The sequence below is a fragment of the Mustela nivalis genome (genome assembly GCF_964662115.1).
Source record: "Mustela nivalis genome assembly, chromosome: 13".
Lineage (NCBI taxonomy): Eukaryota > Metazoa > Chordata > Mammalia > Carnivora > Mustelidae > Mustela > Mustela nivalis.
The window spans coordinates 6,952,298-6,974,766 of NC_139032.1; the positions used below are offsets into that span (position 1 = coordinate 6,952,298).

The 22,469-nt window shown below is 41.0% G+C and overlaps 1 protein-coding gene across 15 annotated transcripts in view; it reads left to right on the forward strand.

Annotated features, from left to right (window-relative positions):
- The window catches only part of RFX3 (regulatory factor X3), a 440,711-nt gene that overhangs the window by 134,927 nt on the left and 283,315 nt on the right, over positions 1-22,469 (forward strand). For 2 of the 15 annotated variants that reach the window (XM_082694405.1, XM_082694406.1), the window contains exon 1: positions 17,728-17,965. The exons of 6 other annotated variants lie outside the window; for them this stretch is intronic. Coding sequence is in view for 3 of the 9 variants with exons in the window: in XM_082694403.1 (XP_082550529.1) it covers positions 16,413-16,545 (133 nt within the window). In the remaining 6 variants the exon portion in view is untranslated. Of the gene's footprint in view, positions 1-15,835; positions 16,546-17,713; positions 17,966-18,030; positions 18,342-22,469 lie in introns of those variants that run through there. 7 more of the 15 variants (XM_082694403.1, XM_082694396.1, XM_082694404.1 and 4 more) reach the window with 7 other exon arrangements.

Consider the following 22,469-nt stretch of genomic DNA (forward strand, 5'->3'; position numbering starts at 1 on the left):
AGAAGCAGCGTGGTGAACTGTAGGTCCTTACCTGGGTATATGTATCCTGACTCTGTAACATTGGAAAAATTATTGAAGCTCTCTGTACCTCATTTTCTCAGTATTCAAAAATGGGATTTATAATAGTACCTATCTCACAGGGTTGTTGTGAGGAGTGAACACATAGCTCAGTGACTGGCAGAAGGAGAATCCTCAGTAAATGTTTGCTGTCGTTGTAGTCCAAGATAATACAACAAAATTGCATTGGAAAGCATTGCCTTTCACTACTGCATTGTTTTAGTTTCACTTAAGATAAAATCATGTTCCTCATGAATAGAGGCACAAAACATTGCAAATTTCTATGCTGCATTGATTTTTTTAAATTATTTTTAACTAATAAGGATGCACACACACACACACACATCTCTCACATTAATAGCAATGTACATGTTGAGAGATATAAACATAAGAGAAACATAGCTATACTTGTGGTTAAAGTGAATATGTGATAAGAATATTTAAATAGTACTTTGGGTTTATGTAGCACAAAGAGTCCAAAGTATTTTATAAGTCTAAATTTTTTTCCTAAACATTTGAAAAATTTCAGTGATATTTCAAAACCTTTCCCATAGCCTTTAGGAGGTAGTTTGTCACACCTAACTCTCCAGAAAAAAAAAAACTAAGGACCACCCAAACATACCTTGCCGTGATGAAAGACTATTACATTAATTAGATCAATAAAAGCCTATTGATGTGAAGAAAATTTGCTCCAATGAATAGCTGTTTCATCAAAATTTTACTCTGTTAAAACTTTTATACAAGGTTAGAGTTAATAAAAATTCAAATTCTGGTGTTTCAATTACAATATTCCTGTACTGAGTTTAACCAATAGAAAGTAGAACATAGGGGTGTTCAGCCGGTTAGGTATCAGATTTGGGCTCAGGTCCTTATCTCAGGATCTTAAAAAAGAAAAATTTATTTATTTATTTAGAGAGAGAGAGGGAATGAGAGCACACAAACAGGGGAATGGTAGGCAGAGGGAGAGGAAAGAGAAGACTCGCTGCTGCGCAGGGAGCCCAACCAGGGGCCCAGTCCCAGAACCTTGGGATCATGACCTGAGCCAAAGGCAGGTGCTTAACTGAGCCATACACCCACCCCAATAAATAAAATTTTGGAAAAAATAAAGAAAGAAAGTAGAACATTTTAAGCATGTTGAAATTGTAAAATTCAAAAACTAAACCACACTCAAGCATGTTTGCATCTATCCTTAGCTTAAGCACCATGGTACTATTTCAGGTTAGTTCACCAATAACCCAGTAGCCTATTTTAAATTAGAAATTTGAAACCACTGCCTTGTTTACATTTCTTAGAGCAATCAACTTTAGAGTATTAATTAGCAATTAAAAATTGCTAATCCTTTTGTAGATCATTATAGATGAAACACTGAAGCCCGGAGAGATGAAGCGTTTTCCTTAAAACAGCCCTGTAATAAAGCTAGTTCTAAAACCCCAACTCAAAGGAGGTTGGGTAAACTCTGGTGATGCGCTCGCCAGGAGAAAAGATGCCCAGGTAATATGCAACTTTCTCAATAGGAAGTGCAACAGCTTTCCAATCATTTTGGAGGCCACTGGGAATGATTTAAGTTTAGGATGGTCCAACACTCAGATCTCATTAATGTGAGAATGAACGGACGAAGAGGATAGTGACTCTAAGAGCAGCCAGCTGCAGTCTTCAGAACTGGAAAAGGGATGAGAAAAAATGGCTAATTATGTAGTCTCCAAGTTCATTTAAAAACCCACTTAGAAGTCACAAAATTCCAAACCCATGAAGGAGAAACACTACAGCACAAGCGGAAATTAGAAATCAAGAACCTTTTTATACACTCTGTGGAAGGAATTTATGAAACCAATAAATCAATTTGTGGGGAATTATAAAATTAAAAGGATTCCAAACGGTGAACATTAAGGAACAACATTTCTGAGGAGTAAAGAGTTGAGGTTTGTGGCTTTTTAATAAAAATTATAGTTCTAAATTTTTGTTTTGTATTTTATTTTCTATAACCTTCCCAGTTTTGGACACAAACTCACTATTGCTAATATATTTGTCAAAGTGGTACTAAACTATATTCTTCCTTTTTTTTTGTACAAATAAAAGTATATGAAGTGAGGTTTAAAATTTTTTAAGGAACACAGTTTTCCAATATTTTTTGTGTCTTCAAATTCCAGATTTGAATCTAGCAAAATAAATAAATAAATAAATAAACAAACAAACAATGACATACTAATTACATTAGCAAGCATAAAAACGTTTTAACAACTAATTTCAAATTCATTTTCATCGACCTTAAGCCCAAGACACCCAGTGATATTTATTGTACATTGGCTGTCTGTGGTGTAGCTGAAGGTTAGGGCTGAAAGTGAGGAGAGCTACTCCTCCTTCTTCTGTTCATAAATTCATCACTATCCAATAACCACAGGAAAAAAGGATTCAGAGACTAGGATGAACTGAAAAATATAGAATATATTAAAAAGAAACACACTCATCAATAATCATTGAAAATAGTGACTGCATAAATAAAAATATTGGTTTTACTTGACTCTGCAAAGGATTTTATACCATAATCTCTTTTGTCTAAGCCCTCTAGCCCTCCATGTCTTCTTTGTCCTGTCTTTTATGTGACTGTTTGTTTTTTTTCTACCTAATTCACATTTTCACTGAGGGTGTAGTCTTGAGGTCTTGGCTTTATGGACTATAATTCTCATTTCATGAGGTCCAAGGCTTTGTCTCCAATCTCCGAGTGACCATTAAATTGAAATTCTAACTTACTAAGGAATGGCAGATTTCTCTTTTCAACACTCACTTTACTTTTTTTGATTGGGGCTTTTGTTCTTTCCTAAGTCTAAGAATTTCCCTTACTTGTTTGCTACCTCAGCAATACATTTAATAAGCTGTTTTAAAATACTTTATCCAGAGTTTTTAGGTGTTTGCTGAGGGATATTTATTCAGCTTACCTTCCCCACTACATGATCAAAAATGGAAAAAGAAATTGCTGTAAATCTAGACCATGTAAAAGTATAATGTAATTTTGAAAACTTGGAGTCCAGGAGAAAAACGGGTTGAAGAAAGGGTAAATTTTTCATTTTTCTTTGTAGAGTATCGATATATGCTATTTAAATTTGAACTACCACAGGATCTAAAACCAAAAATTGTTCACAGTGTCTATCTCTGAGACCTGAGTTGGGTGGAGGTTAGGAGAGGAACGCTTCCACTTTTTGAAAAGATAGAAGTAAAAATGATCTTGATTCACACCTCTACGGGAATTGACAAAGTGAATTCTATAATATATTAGGACATAAGATCAATACAAACAGTTACATTCTCTACCCTGGCAATGAACAAAAAATTTAAAAACAATATCATTTACAATAACATCAAAATTATGATATCTTTAGGGATAAATCTGACAAAGATGTGAAAGACCTGTATATAAGAAACAACAACAACAAATCACTGAGAGAAATTAAAGAATATCTAAGTAAAAGGAGAGATACAGCTTTTCCATGGGTCAGAAGACTATACTGTTAAGCTGTCAGTCTCCCTGGAGTGATTTATAGATTCAGTACTGACTCAAATCCCAGCAAGTCTCTTTGTAGAAACTGATTAAGTTGATTCTAAAATTCATATAAAAAATAAAATAAAATTCATATGAACATGCAAAGGACCTAGGATAACCAAACCAACTCTGATAAAGAACAGAAGAGAACAGGTTAAGAGTGCCAGGTTTCAAAATTTACTCTACAGTGACGGTAAGCAAAATAATGTGGTATGGGGGTAAAGAGACGTACCAGTGGCATAGAAGAAAATCCCAGAATAGAGCCACACGTGTATGGACAACCGATTCTGACAAAGGTAGAAAAACAATCCAGTGGAGAAGGATGGTCATTTTAATAAATGCTGCTACATAGCTGGATATTTGTACAAAAAGTTGTCAATGTTGGGGCACCTTTGTGGTGTAGTCAGTTAAGCATCTGACTCTTGGTTTGGGCTCAGGTTATGATCTCAGGGTCATGAAATCAAGCCCAGCATCTGGCTCTGTGCTCAGTGCAGAGTCTGCTGTGGCATCTCTCTCCCTCTGCCCCTCACGATTGTGTGCTTTCTCTCTCTCTCTCTCTCTAATAAATCAATCTTTAAAGAAAAAAAGAAATATAAGTTGTGAATCTCAACCCTTACATCACAGCCTACACAAAAACGAACTCAAAATGTCTCACAGACCCACAACCTTAAGACCTAGAATAATAAAGCTTTATTAAGAAAATAGAAAAATCAAATGACTTTGGGTTAGCCAAAAATTCTTAGATAAAGCAAAGGCACAAACCACAAAATACAATCCTGATAGATGAGGCATCATCAAAATTAAATGGCTTTTGCTCTTTGAAAGATAACCTTAAGGAAATGAAAAGGGAAGACATCCTCTGGGAGAAATCCTTGCCAAATTTATATCTGACAAAGGACTTATGTCCAAACAGTGTTAAGAACTCTTGTAGCTCAGTAAGAAAAGAAGCAACTCAAAAGTAGACAAAACATCGTCTTTTTACAAAGAGGATATACAAATGGACAATAAGCACATGAAAAGTTCAACATGAGTAGTTACTAAGGAAATACAAATTAAAACCGCAATGAGATTATTACTACACAGTCACTAGATGAACTGACATCGAAAAGATCCTTTAATTCTTGCCAAAAGGGTTGGTAAGGATGCGGAGCACTGGAACCCTCACACATTTCTGCTGGGCATACAAAATGATAAAGGCACTCTGGAAAGCATTCCAGCAATTTCTTATAAAGTGAAAACATACACTTACCATCGCACAGAAATTTCACTTCTAGGTATCCGCTGGAATGAGATGAAAACATCCTTCCACAAGAACACTTCTGCACAAACACTCCTAGCAGCATTATTTATAATAACAAAAAATCAGAAAACAAATTGGAATATGTCCGTTCAATGGAACACTACTCAACGGTAAAAATAAATGAATTACTGATACACACGATGTACGGATGAAAGAAAGAAAGAAAAAGAAAAAGAAAAAAACTCCCAACTTTAAAATACTGCATGTTTCCATTTATATGATGCTCTAGTAAAGGGAAAATACAGTGACTGCAGAGCAAAGTTTTCCTGGGGTGAGGCATAGGGAGTGAGAGAAGATTGATTGCAAAGAACCACAAGGGAACTTTTGATGGTGATAGAAATGTTCAATAGCTTCATTAGGATGGTGGTCAAATGGCTGCATGCGTTGCCAAAATGTAACTAATTGTACACTTAAGATGGTTGAATTCTACTCTATGTGAATTATACCTCAATAAAGCTGTTTTAAAAAAGGAACATGCATTTATTTCTACCCCGAGATAGCATAATCCTGAGTATGAATGTACTTTGTAAATGTCTCTGTTGGCTGGAAAAATTGGTTAGAAGGAGTAGAAATTAAAAACCACAGTAGGTATAGGGATGGATTCATTTCGAAATCCCATCCTAATAAAGCTATTCTTGAAGATCAGTGCTATCTATAGCCTGAAAGCAAATTGTGTGAGAGACATCATAGGTCCTCTGCCTTCTGTGTTCTGCCTTCAGAACTTCTCGCTGCAAGTGGGTGAATGGTTCTCTTATTTGTTGCATTATTTCTTTACGGAATTATAGTGTGTTAATATCCTCTGAGTAGATCCAGTGGCCTTTCTGAAGCCTTTTATGTGGCCAGATGGGAAGGGGATAGAACTCTCTCAACCGGTCCAGTTTTTTCCTCTTTCCAAACATAAAAAAAAAAAAAAAAAAAAAATCAAGATGCCCTTAAAATCCTTTTTTCTCCAGTTTCTCTAAGAGCGGGGTTAACAAAGCCCAGTAACACTCTTAAAGCTCTCCTGCTGCTAAAGGGAGTGCAACAGAGACTGTCACCAGAAGGATTGACTCCTGACTGAGAGCTGAGTCTTTCTCAAGAGGAATCTGACAATTAAGGGCAGAAGTTGCCCCTGGATCGCACCAAAGATTATCCCAGCTGGGGCTCTGAGAAGGGCTCTGGCAGAATATGGCCAAGGGGAAGCCCCTTTGTAGCACAGATCTGAAACACCTTCTTGCCCTATGGGCCTGATCTCAGCCAGAGAACTACAAAGCAAATGCATCTTAGATTTCTAGAGCTTCACAAGAGGCTCCAAAGTCAAGTTTTTAAAATTAAGTTCAGAAGTAGAAACGTTGTGGGTCAAAAAAAAAAACGGTGGTAAGTTTTAGGCGAAAATAAGCAGCGACAGTAAGATTAGAGTTGTGTACAAGAGTTTGCCTAAGTTTTGCACTTCATTTGCTTTCCTCCTTTGATAGACCGTGTAGCACGGTTGCAAAATCAGATACAATTCTCTTCTCTAGGCTGTACAGAAAATAATAATAAATATAATAAATAAATAAAATAATAATAACAGTATCAAAAATAACTGTATTCCCCATCAGTGGGACTATGGGGTGTTAGATCAGTCTAGGGAACGGAGGCTCAACATGGTGACTAGGTTCTTAGTCTGATTTAAATCCTAAACTCTGCAGGTGTGTTGTTTAGGGAAAATTACTTACTCTCTGTTTCCTTACAGAGGATAATAATAGTATGTACACAAAGAATTGTTAACAGGATTCACTAAAATAATACATCTAAAAAACTGAGAAGGGTACCTAGCACCTAGAAAATGCTTGTACTTTAAAAAAAATTTTTTTTAAAAGACTTTACTTATTCATTTTACAGAAAGACACAGATTGAGAGGGAGCCCAAGCAGGGGGAGTGGGAGACGGTGAAGCAGGCTTCCCGCTGAGCAGGGAACCCGATGTGGGGCTCGATCTCAGGACATTGGGATCAGGGCCTGAGCCGAAGGCAGACACCTAACGACTGAGCCATCCAGATGCCCCAATGCTTGAACTAATTAGGATTCATTTCAGCTGGGAGACGGAAATCAAGATGGCTATGATTTTTTTTTCTTCCATAAATATAGATAATAGAGGACAGTATAGGGGTCTCACAATCAGTAGGGACTTAGTCTCCAGTTCTGTTACGGTCCTGTGCTTGGCTTGGTCCAAGTTTGTGGCACTCGAGTTCTGAGCACGGGATCGACAAAGGAATGTGGGTAAAAGGGGCAAAGCAAGGAAGGTGACGCTTTCTTAGAAGGGGCCCTATGAACAATTCTGATTACATCCCACCAACCAGAACTTAGTTACGACTCCTCATCTAGCGTCAAGTAGGACCAGAACAGGAGCTCTGGAAGTCATTTTGTGGAAAGGGTCCAGTAGAAGCAGGAGAAATTCTGTTATGATAGAAGAAGGGGAAAAATAACGAGCAGTCTTTCTGGTGCCTCCTAAAGTTTAGCTGTGATTCTTACTTTGTTACCTAGATGGTTCTTCCCAGGGCCTGTGCTTTCTGTGTATGGGTCTCTCTACTTTTTAATTTTTTAATTTTTATTAATTTTTTTCTTAAAGATTTTTATTTATTTATTTCACAGACAGAGATCACAAGTAGGCAGAGAGGCAGGCAGAGAGAGAAAGGAAGAGAAGCAGGCTCCCAGCTGAGCAGGGAGCCCGATGCCGGGCTCGATCCCAGGACCCCGGGATCATGACCTGAGCCGAAACCAGAGCCTTAACCAACCCACTGAGTCACTCAGGTGTCCCTGGGTATCTCTACTTGAATGTCCCACTGAGATTTCCATGTATAAAACTGTGTCTGCTTCCCCCACTTCTTTCCCCTTTCTAATGTTCTGCTCAGATTAAGTGTAATACCATCCTTTTCTTATGTTCCTACTATCCTCATAATCTTGAGATTATTTCTTCATTTATTAGAAAACATCTTCCTTTTTCAACAAGTCTGTTATGTAGTGAATCATCTTCTCTCACCTCACAATTTATGTGCGGAACCCCTGACTCCCAGTACTTCAGCATGTGAGTGTATCAGGGGACAGGCGCTTTTTTTCATATGAGTTCATTATGGTGAGCCCTACCCCAGGAGCACCGGTAGGCAGCCTTGTAAAGACAGGATTAGGACATGAACACACAGAGAGAAGACACCCCGTGAGGACACAAGGAGAAGACGGCCATCTACAAGCCAAGGAGAGGCCTTAGAAGAAACCAGCCCCGTCGATGCCTTGATCTTCAACTTCTAACCTCCAGAATTTTGGGAAAATAAGCTTCTGTTAAAGCCCATCAGTCTGTGGTGCGTTGTTATGGAGACTCAAGCAGAGGAATACATAGCCTGGGATCTTTTTTTAAAGATTTTATTGACTTATTTATTTGAGATGGAGAGAGAGAGAGAGAAAACGGGAGGGGGAGGGTCAGAGGGAGAAGCAGACTTCCTGCTGAGCAGGGAGCCCGGTCCCGGGACTCCAGGATCATGACCTGAGCTGAAGGCAGAGGCTTCACTGACGGAGCCCCCCAGGCGCCTCCATAGTCTGTGATCTTACTTGGTGGCATCACACACAAGAAAGAGGGCAATTTTGAGGAGATATACAGTGCAGAGGGCCTAGCAGAGGTAGGGGAAGCCATACGGACAACGTATCAACCCAGGGAGCTGTGGGGCTGTTATGGCCCCTAAACCCAAAGGTAACAGGGGAAGGAGCCTTTATCAGAAGCTTCAGTCAAGGGATGCCACTGTTCCGAAGCAACGATGGGGGGAGGCAAACGGGGTAGTAATACTCAGACCTCACTCTCCTTCTTCCCTGACTCCGATTCCCTGTCAGCGCTGTCCACTCGTGGAGACCAGAAAGCCGGGGAATCCAACGAGGTGGTCCAGGAAGGTGAGCCTCTGGAAAAGAGGGCAAAGACAAGTAGAGAATGAGTGAATCTGGAGGAATAAAAGATACCCGGTATAGGAAGGAACTTGGACTTTTAGTTCTTCTGTATCTTGCTCGCTTCTTTCTTCCCTACCTGCTCTATTCCCCAACCTGCCCCGCCCCTGGCCCCTCAGAGTGCCTGTGGTAATTCCTGTAGCATGTAGAGGACATCCTCAATAATGATCTGGGAACTGGGTATTTTTTATGCTCGGTAACGATCACATATTGTCTACCAGTTTTCTGAATATATCTCTCACTATTCCTAGTTAGAGCATTAATCCAAGTCTTAGCTACATTTTTCCCTCTACAACTATGATTTCACTCATCCTTTCTTGTTGGTTTCTTCTCCACAAATGAAAAAAGACAAGCAGAGCAAATCAACTCACAACCCACAATACTAAAAACAAAAAAACCCCCACAAAACACACAAAAAAACCCAAACCACCTCAGCTGATTATATTTTCTGGTTACATTTTTCCCTTCTCTCACCTTTATATTGACCCATTACCATTGGCATTGGATGAAGAGCATTTCAGTTCCTGTTCACTTCCTTTCCAAAAGTGTTACAACTCCCAGCTTGCCTTACCTGTTTCGGACAGGTAAGCATTATATCTTTTGAAGTCTACAATAAACTTTTAGAATATTTCTTTCTCAAAGATGATTGCCCAATAAAGAAGTTGTTTTTATCTTCAAGAAATGCTAATAAGTTGTAATGTTTTGATTACACAACTAAGTTAACTTCAACACTTTCTTACAAGAATTATTTATATTGGATACATCCCTAGTTGACCAAGAAAGTGAGTGTGCCTCAGCAGAGTGAATGCCTACTCAGACGAAGCTGCCCTTTTTAGATCTTGTTTATGATCATTCAGTTCTGTCAACGCCATAGCTGGTTCTTTAGAAGCTGATGTATTTTCTGGCTTTTCCAGAAACACAGTGGTTGGTATTACACTGTTGGGTCGCTGAATCAGTACCGGCTGGAAAGAAAATGACCTGCTTATTTTATATGTTTCATTTTTATCTTTTTAGATTTCAGGAAGAACTTAATCCTAAAAAAATTATTCACTTTCAAAAATAAGCATGTTTAACTCTATGAAAAATTCCTTGTCAGATTTTTATATACTGTCTTAAATTATTCACATTCATATTTCTTGTCTTTCATCAATCTTCAACTAAATTAGTGTTCTTTCTTTAAGGGTTACTTCTTGTGGGTGAAGGATGATATCACATTTAACAAGAAGTCTGTAATTATTGTGTCACACATTTGAAGCTACAAATAGGATATCCTGACAATGTAAATCCAATTGTCTTGATTTTTATGTGCAATTTTATAATGAAGTAAAGATTGTAGGAGCAAATTAAGGTACTGAGTTCAAATACACTTATGTCATCTTAGAAAATAATTTTTCTATATCTTGATTACATTCCTTTTTCCCCCCTCATCTTTATGAAACCAGTATTTGAAGTTTACTGTAATTTTGTTATCTCAGTGGATTTCCATATTTTTTTGGTTAATTAACACTTCCTCTACCTCACATAGGAAGAATGAAAAATGGAATTAAGAGATAAATTTTTCAAAATTCCATTTTCCTGCTAAATTTCAGGGCCATTTTATTCATGAAGCACAATATCCAGGACTTAAACATTTTCCAAGCTTCTCTGAAAATGCTGATCTTAAAAAAAAAGTTGACTTCAAAATAAGAAAAGAAAGCTACAGATCAAAATGAACAAATAATTAGATGCCTACAAACTTACCATTATGTCATTTGTAATTCACTTCTTAATTATGTGTATTTTATGTGGTACATGAGTACATTCTACTATATTTGATACGATGTGGGGCTGGAGGTCTCCAAAACCTGATTCTAATAGGTACTTTCACACATTAAGTCAGATCTAGGAGTCTTAAAAATGACTTTAATCTCTTTTATGGAAGAAAATTCTAGCTAAAATTTCAACAACGCTTAGAAACAAATGTTTTAAACATTCCACTGTGCGATGTATATTTTTGTGTTCCTGTCCTTCAAAATGAAAATGTAAACAGAACAAAACAAAATTTTGGAAAAAATATTCCATGCATGTAAGTTGTCTTTTTAAAACAAAACAAAATGGCGTTGAGACAGATTCATGTAATTTGGGTAAGTAGTCTATTTTTTCCTTATTAGTGGCCGAGGTAAGTTGTTAAAAAAAATAAAAGGGTGAAAAAAATTCAGTGATAATGCTTTAACTGTTGATATAAGTATTAAAAAAACTATTTAAATTTAGGCTTTATAATGTATTGTGATGTTGGTGGGGGGAGGGTGAGATATTTGCCATATTCCAGTGGGAAGATACTTTGAGTATATTTAAATAGGAATAATGGTCCTACAGGAACGTGGGAGATGTTTTTTTCCAGAATGTACATTACATTAAAGTGGGGGAAAAGATAAAGGGAGAGAGAGAACCAACTTAAAAAGCATTTCTGTGCCAGTTACAGACTGGATAAAATAAAATCACATTTGATAAAGAACTTTTGATAATAATTGAGTAAAAAAATACTTTCTTGCAGACATTAATTCCTGATTAAGTTGTAAGAATTAATCTCTAATACAGTTCAAACTCATTATCTTGTAAAAATATACCTGCAGTTCACAAAGTTAAGAAATGGTGGAAGTAGTTGTTAAATTTATAGGAAGTATTTTTTCACCTCCCCAAATTTCCTAATTTCATAAAAGTATTACAAGAACATTTGCATTTAGAATTTTGAACCAATTCACCTGGCATGCCATGTCTGAAAATCCATGAACATTAGAATTTTAGAATTGAGATAATTCACTGTTTAATCCTTATTTACACATGTTTTCTTGGACCTCCAAAAGCATTAAGGCTTAACTGTTACCTCAAGAGTTTACATGACTTTCTTAACTTGATCCTAATGTTACCTCAGAATGAGATTACACGATATCCAACACATTTAAGATACTTCCATTCCAGCGTGGAAATAGGGAGAAAATCTCTTTAATCATCTAGCATTCACTTGAGCCCTCAAAAGCAGTTCCTTTGGTTTCTAGATGTATTTAGGATTGTAACGTGGCAGAACTTGTTTCTTTGAGCGGTGAATCAACGTTATCTATCGTATGGTCACATTTAACACATTTTTGAAGATTTTCCAAGGATAATTTTACTATCTATTACTTATCCTTTTCTCTGCAGTGCTGAATGAAATATTAAGGAAAAGTGGGTTTGGCTGGGTAGGTGATACTGTAATAATACGTCTATTAGTGATTCCTGGGCCTTGGGGGCAGGATTTACTAACATATAATGCATATATAATGTGCACTGTATACAGTTTTGACAATTGTGACCACACATGTACATACTACCTAAAACAAAATCTAGAACAGCGCTCTAAAAAAAAAAAACTCTGCGGTAGTAATGTTCTATAGCTCGACAGTTCAATTTGGTAGCTCCTAGCCAACTATGGCTACAGAGCACTTAAAGTGTTGCCAGTGTGAGGGGCACCTGCATGGCTCAGTTGGTTTAGCATCTGTCTCTTGATTTCGGCTCAGGTCCTGATCTCAGGGTTGTGAGATGGAGCCCTGTGTTGGGCTCTGCCCGCCTGGAGCCTGCTCAAGATTCTCTCTGCCCACTACCCACCCCTCCCTGCACCAAATAAGTTGAAAATGTCGCCAGGGCAACAGCAGAACTGATTTTTAATTTAATTTTAATTTACAATTAGATTGTAGTAGCCATGAGGCTAGTCGCTCTGGCTTTGGAGAGTGCAGAATACTTCACACCATCTTAGTCCTCCTACGTGCTGTTCCAACAAATCCCATCTCTTCACCCCTGCCATCACTGAGAACTCAACACTAAATACAGATTAGTTTTCCCTGTTTTTGGACTTTTTGTAAATGGATTCATGCAGCATGTACTTTGTGCCTGGCTTCTTTTGCTGAACATAGTGTTTCTAAGATTCATCTACTCATGTTGTCTTATGTACAATGAGCCAGTTGCTTTTCATGGCTCAGCAGTCTTCCATTGTTCGAATGTGTCACAATTCGTTTTTTCATCCTCTTACTGATAGGCATTTGGGTTGTTTCCAATGATTTGATTTTATTAAAAAAAGGTTTTATTTATTGATTTATTCATTTATGGAGCACGAGAGTGGGGAGAGGGACAGAGGGAGAGGATCTCACACAGGCTCCGTGCCGAGCATCGAGCCCCATGCGGGGCTTGATTTCACAAACTTGAAATTATGACCTGAGCCGGACTCAAGAGCTGGACGCTTAACTGACTTAGCACCCAGGCACCACTCCATTTATCTGATTTTAATGTTGCAAATATTCTATATGACATTCTGCATTAAATGAAGGGGAAAAGCGGCAAGTGTGTATTCTGGTCTTGAGAAAAGCTAGTCAAAATGGGATTCTATTACCATCTTCTGTGCTGGGGTAAAAACTTGGGAATTTCTGGTTATATATATATGGATGTAAGGATGTAAGATATACCTCAGGACTGCTGAGTAAACACCTGATTTATATTAAAAAGATACAGAAAGATATTTGATTAAATATCAATTAGAGGGGCACCTGGGTGGCTCAGTGGGTTGAGCTCTGCCTTCTGCTCAAGTCATGATCTCAGGGTCCTGGGATCGAGGCCCACATCGGGCTCTCCCTGCTTCCCCCTCTCTCTGCCTGCCTCTCTGCCTACTTGTGATCCCTGTCTGTCAAATAAAAAACAAAATTTTCAAAATAAATAAATAAATAAATAAATAAATTAGAAAGACCAATCCACCAGAAGAAAAAATACTGCAATATTTTTATTTTTATTTATTTACTGCAATGTTTTTAAAACCAAGATATATTTTGGGTGAGGATGGGTAGATTTGGGGTTTCTCCAGAGAAAAGTGGTAAATTATGTATAGTTCTGAATTACCTTGGCCTTTACAAGTCTATATCATTTTTTTTTTTTTTTTAAGATTTTACTTGAGGGACGCCTGGGTGGCTCAGTTGGTTAAGCGGCTGCCTTCGGCTCAGGTCATGATCCCAGCGTCCTGGGATCGAGTCCCACATCGGGCTCCTTGTTCGGCAGGGAGCCTGCTTCTCCCTCTGCCTCTGCCTGCCATTCTGTCTGCCTGTACTCGCTCGCTCTCCCTCTCTCTCTCTCTCTGACAAATAAATAAATAAAATCTTAAAAAAAAAAAAAAGATTTTATTTGAGAGCCTGAGAGTGAGCACATGAGGGGGAGGGGCAGAAGAAGAGGGAGAAGCAGATTCCCTGCTTAGCAGGGAGCCTGATGTGGGACTCAATCCCAGAACCCCAGGATCATGACCTGAGCTGAAGGCAGATGCTTAACTGACTGAGCCACCTAGGCGGCCCTCTATCATTATTGATAATTCATATATCCTCAGAATTTCAGACCTAGTAAAGGCAATTCGTAATCTAGTTGTTTAATTCCCCAGGGCTCTGCATATCATAAGTACTCAATAAATACTGGTTAAAATGAAACTATTCATTTCACATATGAGAATTAAAACTTCTAGGTGTCTTTTAACTGAAGAGAATCAGATATTATAATCAAATTAAAAGTGTGAAACAGAAGTGGTTTCTGCTTTATACAAGGATTCACCACAATTCCGTGGTAAGCTGTGACAGACCAATACGTTAATTTTCAAAACTCTCATACATACATTTTTTCAAAGTAAACCTATCCTCATCAGTATTTTTTTTCATAAGCAGTTTTTCCTTTTGCAAGCATTAATGTTCATTTATTAGTTCTTGAATAGCAGATATCAATAAGAGAAAATAACCTAATGACAATACTGAAAAGGAAATTTACCCTTAAGAATGATTTTTAAAGTATTCATCCATACATAATCTAGACTCCATAGTTTTCAAGTGGTGCAGATACAAATGTGTTAAATGATGTCTCTGACAAGCAGTCCAAGTTGAGAGCAGAAACAATCCAAGTTCAAAGGACACAGCATTTTAAATTCACAGATACGACTTTGAGCATTTTATAGACAAGAACTATGTCTGGCCCTCTTTTGGTACTCAATAAATAATTGTTACATTGGCAGTTCACTGCATTTGTCAAGGAATAGAAAAATTATTTTTTGGTTAGATGTCTTTTTTTTTTTTTTTAATTAAGCCTAGTGTGTATTGCCTGTAACAGGTTGATAAAAGCTAGACACTTCTGGGTCTTTTCTGTGACTTATGTAATTTATTTCTGAAATATATGGACACCATATTGTGAAATTGTAACTATGCTTAAAAATGACCAAAAAGGAGATCCTATCACAACTGATTAGAGATAAAGGGATTTCTGGGTCCTTTCATAACTAGTTATAGCACAAAACCGTACATACATATATAATCCAGCCTGTTTCTGAATCTAGAGCTTGAACCCGTAGCTTAGTTAAGGTGATTCAGTAGGGCAGTAACATTGAAAATTTATCTATTCCTAACTCAGGAAAAGGCCAAATCAAGAAAACATTAAAACAACAAAACAAAACAACAACAACAAAACACAAAAAAACCAACAGTCTCTAAGCAGCTTAAGGCTGGTGTTAAAACGTCCTCACATAAAGGTCACACTTTTTCTAAGAGTTCCTCAAAGTACCTATTTATACTCTTGGGACACAGTTGTGCACAAGCTTCCTTATGGCTTTCTTGCCTGCAGATTGAAAGCAGTCAATTAAAGGGTGGGGAGGACACTGGCTAGAACTGTGCTCACTGCCCGCAGTTAAGAAGCAAAAGCCTCCAGCGAGGGAAGGGCCAGGCAAAGTGTATCAAGCAATTCAACTAAAACAGCAAAGCTCTTCAGGGCTGTGGGTGTTCTTGCACACCATTGCAAGAACAGAGGACTTAGATCTGTAAATGCAATGAAATGAATATTCAGAATGATCACCAGCTTTCACACAGCTGGGATGCACACCTATTTCCCATGCGTCTGTCGAAACTATAATTCTGAGTTTGGAGCGGTTAACAACTATTGATCACTGCACTGTCATTTGCCTCGGACTAAAAGGGTCTGGTACCAGCGAGTGAGTCCTGAAACCTTTCAGCTTGAGCACTGTGCTCGCCCCGTTCACTGCTACATTGTAACACACTAGCATAAGCCTCTGTGAGTCGTTCGTTGATTGATTACCTAGGGCAACATCACTTTCTTCAATCTATTGTTTCAACAGTTGCTTCCTAAAATACTCTCATCTAATATTCCAGGGCACGGAGCAGTAACATAAAACCACCGACTAGTTAAGGACTCTGTGCCTGCTTCCCCTAAAATGAGAGTATTTCGTACCTAACAGGGGCGCTGCGAGGATTAAATGAGATAATGTATGTAAAACACTAAGCACAATGTCCGGGGCAGCGTAAGCGCTCAGTAATGGTCGCTATTATTATTTTAGCACTGGGAATTGATGTCGGCCCAAATCCCTTATTTTGCAGGTGCAAAAATTAAGCCTCCAGAGAACTGGCTTCCTTAGGCTCCACTTCTAATGTTATTGTCTTGGCTAAGCAGCTTAGCTGCCCGTGTTGGAGGTTTGGGGCATCGGCAGGGCCCGGGGGAGTGTGCCTGCAGGACGGCTGCGTGCAGGGGACTGGACCGGGATGCTGGCAGCGGGCGCCGGGGCGGCGGGGCTCGGGCGCCGGGGCGGCGGGGCTCGGGCGCCGGGGGTGTGCTCACAGCATCCGCCCCCGAGGAAGCCATTCGTCCACCCAGCCGGAAACACAGACACCGCAGGTTGTCAATAGGGCCGAGGGCGAGGCAGGGAGTAGGAGAGCGGGCTGAGCTCGGGTGCCCCGGTCCGGCCGACGTCCACGACGGCGAGCAGCTCGCTTCGGGTTGGGGGGGCAGAACGGAACCGGGTGCGACCCCGGCAGGTGGGAACTAGCCCGCCCCTCAGCGCTTCCGCCCAGGGGGGCCGCCATGCACTCGCTCGTCCTCCCGCGAGGACGGCCGCCCGGCCCGCGGGCACGGAGGGAGCACCTCGCCTCCCGCTCCCGAGCGGGGGCCGGACGGGCTCGGCCCCGGCCGTCCGCGCGCCACGCCGCGGCCGGACAGCGGGAGGCGACGCGCGGCCTCCACACGCCCGGGGCTCGCCTGCTCTAAGATGGCGGCGGAGGCAGCTCGCTCCCACCCCCGCCGCCCGCGCTCCTCCGAGTCGGGGCCGCAGGAGGCGGGAGCGGGCCGGAGCGCCGCGGGCAGCAGGGCGCAGGCGGCTCGGGCGCTCCAGTCCGGCGCGGGCCCCGGAGCTCGGAAGCGCCCAGGCATGCTGGAAGGCAGACAGCGGATGCAACTGGGAACACCGCCGGCACCTCAGAAACGGAGAAGGGAGAAAAAAAAAAAAAAAAAAAAAAAAAACCGGGGGAAAAAGAAGGGGGGGGGGGAGAGCAGAGCGGCGGCACATCCGGGACCCTCCGCCCGCCCCGCCCCGGAAATGACGTTCCAGGCCAGGAGCGGGGGAGGAGACCGCTCTTCAAAGCGGCTTCTTTGCCCGCCGGAGTTGGTCTCCCAGAAAGTGTCTGGAATCGCCCTCCACGCCCCCTCTCCCGGGTTCCTCGTTACCCTCTCGCGGCTCTGCGGCTGCTGTGCGCAGAGCCGGCTGCCGGGCCCGGCGGCTCTCGCCTCGCGGAAAGTACCCCTCGCGCCACGCCCCTGCAGCGCCCCTGCTGCCTCGTCAGCGCGGGGAGCAAGCGCACCTCCGAGAGGCCTCTGGGGTGACCTCAGCCCCCGCCAGACCCCAGCGCAGCTCTCGGGAGCCGGTCCTCGGAACCCCGCCTCGCGCTCCCCGCGCCCCCGGCTCCCCCCTCCCCCCGCGCCGGCCGCCCGGGCCCGGGCTCGGGGCTGTCCGTCACGGCGCCGAGCCCGCCCCTTCCGGCGGCTCGCCGGGCCCGCCTCCTCCCCTCTTCCCTCCCCACCCCTCCCCGTGCGAGTGTCTCCCTCTCCCTCTCGCTCCCTCTCTCTCTCCCTCTCTCTCTCTTTTGTGAGTTATAGCAACCGTTGCCTTGTGAATCAAGCGCCATAGTCACCGTAGTCCTGGCGACTGTTACCCATCAACAACAACTACTCCTCTCCTCCTCCTCCTCCTCTTCCTCCTCCTCCTCCCCACCACCACCATCTCCATCACCCACCAACAACACCACAATAATCCACAGCCAAGGTGAATATTCTTCGGTCTCTACATGTGTGTGGGAGCGTGTGGCTGCGTGGGAGCGCGTGTGTCCGTGCGTGTGTGTGTCCGTGCGCGCGAGCCGAGTGTGGCCGCGCGGGGGTCTCCCTCCTGACCCCGGGGGCGGCCGCGGCGCCGCCACCGCCGCCGCCGAGGGGCTCCGCGCCCCGGCTTGTTTACAATGGACCGAGCGCGCCGCGGCTGGCTCGGGGGTGTGGGCGCCGCGCCGCCCCGGCCCTCGGCGGCCGCGCGTCAGGGATGGAGCGGGAGCGCCGGAGGCTGCGAGCCGAGCGGGAGCGGGAGCCCCGGCGCCCCGGCGCGGATGCGGGAGCTCTCCCCGGGGTCTGGCTCCGAGCAGGAGGGTCAGGTGAAGGCAGAGGCTGGCTGGCTTTCTTCCTTTAATGCTCTGCTTTCCCCGAGCTGCTGGCTTCCTGCTTCTCTGCAAAGCGAGACCGACAGCCGCGTGCCGGGGGGACCCGAGAGGTGGTGTGTTGTTGTTGTTGTTGTTGTTGTTGTGCACTTGTGGGGCCTCGGTACGGGTTTTGTTATTTTTATCCTCGTACAACGGGGAACTTTTCCCACCGCCCGTTCCCTTCCTTTTGGCCCCTCTCGGCCGTGTGCTAAATGGGCTGCTCTGCTTTTGCCATCCTCCGCTGCACGGGTTCTTTTTTTTTTCTTTTAAAACTGTGTTTTCTTTGTGCTGCAAACAGTCTTAATATCCATTCAGCACTCTTCCCTCCCCCCCTCTTCTCCCCCCACACCCCTTGCACACACACTGAAACCAGGGGCCTCTCCGCTGGGCTCTTCGCTGCCCTGGGAAAGAGATTTTTAAAACAAGTCTCTCTCCTCTCTCTCTTTCTCTCTTTTTTGGGGTGTGTGTGTGTGTGTGTGTGCGCGTGTGTGCGTGTGTGCGCGCGCGTGTGTGCTTGTGATTTAAACCAGATGCAGGGCATCTGTGGTACTTGGGTGAGTACTTATTGACAGTGCTTTATCCTTCCTGTGGAGATGGGAGGGGTGGCCGTGAGGTTCCATTTCCCTTGGACGAACCTCCCTGCCCACCGTGGAGTGTTAACAGTTCTCATTGTGGTTAGGAGACGGCGTGTGGGATAAATAGGGAAAAGGGCATCAGGGAGCTTCGTGAGAACTCCGTTTACAATGTTATTTGTGACAGTGGTACTTTAAAGAGTGCTGTTTTATCCCCCCCCCCCCCACCTCGTCTTCTCTGTTCGTTTTCCTTTGAGAGTTGAAATTGAAGTCAAGTTGTTCATAAAGAATGTATGAAGCTTCTCAACTTGAAACGTGTGTATATTTCACTTTCTTTGTGGTTGTCAAGATCTAGGCATCCGTGTACTTAACCTGTTCTTTTTTGTTTACTTTTGGGTCTCTTTGGACAGTGACTTCAAGCTGCTGAGGAGAGAGAACTTTTTTTTCTTTTTTTTTTAGTCTGTCTTTTAAAAATCTGTTTCTCTGTAGATTTTGAATACTTATCAGCCCTCCAGTAGTAGGGCTCTTGGCTAGAGGTAACCCAGTTTTACAGATCCTGTAAATTTGTTCCGTCTTTCTGCCTAACGTTTAATTAGTAGCTTATTGGTAAAGAGTTTGATAATGAATGTGTGCTAAAACAGATACAGTGTGCTGTTATATTTGCACATATTGAAGTTTCCAATTTGGAATTTAAAAATACGTATTTAAACAGTCTTCCTTCCCACAGCAAACACATATTGATTTACCTAACAGAGCAGCCTGTGAATAATGTGACAGTATTAATTATTCTTGAGATTGTCAATGAGCAGGTTGGGTAATTGTAACGCCATTAAGGCTAATACTTTGTAAAATAAGAGTTGGGGTTTTCAAAAAACTTCTCCTCTTTCAATTCATTGCCTTGTGATTGCTGTTTTAACTGAGGATGGAAGAAGTCTTTCTCAGAGAACTCAAATTTCTTTATATTCATTCCCCAACCAGGGTTCCATGCAAATCTCTAATACTAACTTGTATTTTTTTTTTTTTTCTTCCTGTTCAGATGAGTGTCAAATGCCTGAACACTTTTGGATGGTGAAGCTCGTGGGTCCTATATACTGTCTCTGAAGTTAATAGGAGTTTTGCTGTCTTGAGACAGTTTTAGACCTTATGCCATTTACATAGTACGTTTTCAGCTGAGTGGATTATATGCTTTAATGTTATGGTTTAATATTTTTATTTGCAGTGTCCAGGAACTTTTTTGAGGCAATTCACTCATTACAGTTATCTCAAGGTTTCCATAATTTAGATTTTTCAGTCACAAGTTGATCTGAGAGCAGAACTTAAATTGAATTCTATTATCCATTTTTAAAAGCACATAGGTGGTATAAAAGTTGCCTTGTAAAAGAGGTGTTTTGGGCTCAAGTATGTCTGTGTTATTCGTATGGATTGAGTAAATAGTCCCTAGAAATACTAAGCTGATGATAAATTTTAAAATTTAACACAAGGATGAATACTTAGCATTTAGTTTCTTCTTTCTGTGGTATTTTTCCTAGCGAGAACTATATTTTGTATTGGCATTCTCCTGTGTTCTCAGTTTTTAGACCAATTAAAATCTGTGAAAGTGACCATGCCTTAAAATGAAAGGTATTAAGTAGGAGTTACTTATAACATGTATTGTATAGCTCAGTGTCTGCGATTCATTGCATGTCCTAATGCCTATCTCAAGCTTTTGAGATTGCTTTGCCTATGAATTTCATTAAATGGTGTAGGCATATTTATGTAGTACATTTACATGCATAAGATAGTAAACTAAAATGCATTCCTAAAGTGCATCATTCCACAATGTTTTCATTATATGTGGTAGTTATGCCTAATTTTAAAAAGAGCAGTATTCCTCTAGTATTCAGATAATCCTGTATTCAGGTACTCAAAAGGGTTTATAGTTTATACATTTAACATCCTGGTACCCTAAAAAAATTCAGTGTGGTTAACTTTTTGCCATTAAAAAAATGAGCAGTTAAATAAATGAGTGAATCATTGATCAAGATAGATTCAGTGCACTATGTAAATGATGATAAGTTACTTTTTGGTAACAGTGTTGATTCTTGAGAAAGCTGATGTTCTGAGAGATTTTTCTCTAAACTTCTATCTGAAGAGATTAGCAGATGGAGTATGATATTTGCTCTTCAAATTTTTAAAGTGTAAGTGGGTGTGTTTATTTTTTAAAAGATTTTATTTATTCATTTGAGAGAGAAGGAGAGCATGAGAGGGGGAAGGGCAAAGAGGGGGAAGGGCAGAGGAAGAAGCAGACTCCCCGCTGAGTAGGGAGCCCTCTGCAGGACTGGATCCTGGGACTTCAGGATCATGGGCAGTTGCCCAACTAACTGAGCCACCCAGGCACGGGGTGTGTGTGTGTGTATTTAAAAGGGTGAATGTAGCCATCATACAATGAGAAGAGTTTAAAAAAAAAAAAAAAATCTTTCCTAAACAGACTAATGGAAGTGTTACTTTGTTCTTGGCATATAGAGTCAGATTGTGTTACAAGAAACAAGAATATCAAAGAAGAAAGCTTTTAAATTGTGAAGAGTCTTCAAGGAAGTAAACCTTTAAATTAAAATAAGTCTGCTAGTTGTTTGTTTTTATGCTGAACATTAGGAAAAAAGGCTCTATTTCCATTTACTTAAAAAACAAGACAACTTAGTTTCCCTAATGGAATCATTTGCCTTTAACTCTTGGGTATAGATTCCCAGTGGCCATGGCAAAACAGATTTTAAATTCCTCTCTGTTCACAGGTGCATAGTGTTCCCATATTTTGGAAATCCGAGATTAAATGGATTTGGCTAAATCTAGCTTGTTAGGGACAGATGGCTGCTTTAAACAGGTGTCACTTTCATTTCTAGTGTATTGTGTTGGGACCTCCAGTGGTTCACAAAGGGGCTGGCTGAAGCAGGTGGCATCCTTCGCTTTTGTCCTTAGTAAAATATACTTTTGGAGTTAGTTATTTTCCTGGGACCTTTTTCTTTAAGTAGAAATTTTTGAACTGTTCAAATTAAGATTCATAATTTAATATAACTTATTTCTGATTATCATTTTATTTTCAAGTTGTATAAGTTGCACACACCCTTTCACAAAACACTTAAAAATTCTTAGAAGTAATGGTAAATTCCCTTTGAATCAGAAAAAGTACTCCTGAGCACTTACACAATCAATTAAAATTATCTGCAGCAAAAAGCCAAGGCAGATTTAAATAAAGTGAAATTTGGTTAACATGACAGGCCATGCCATCCTTAAAGAATTTTTTTGACAACATTATTATAATTTGAATGAAAAGTGTTGGAAACCAGTATTGTTTTTGTTTGTTCACTATTTTAAATATTTTCAAACTAAAACATTTTCCTGACCTACTTCAGTTGTTACTATAGCATTTTTAGTGGTCTTTTTAAGTGAAAATTGTTTTTAAGCGTTAATGTTTGAAAAATATGTACTGGAGTAAATAAAGGAGTATCAACCTATTGATTTCTAAGGTTCATTTTTA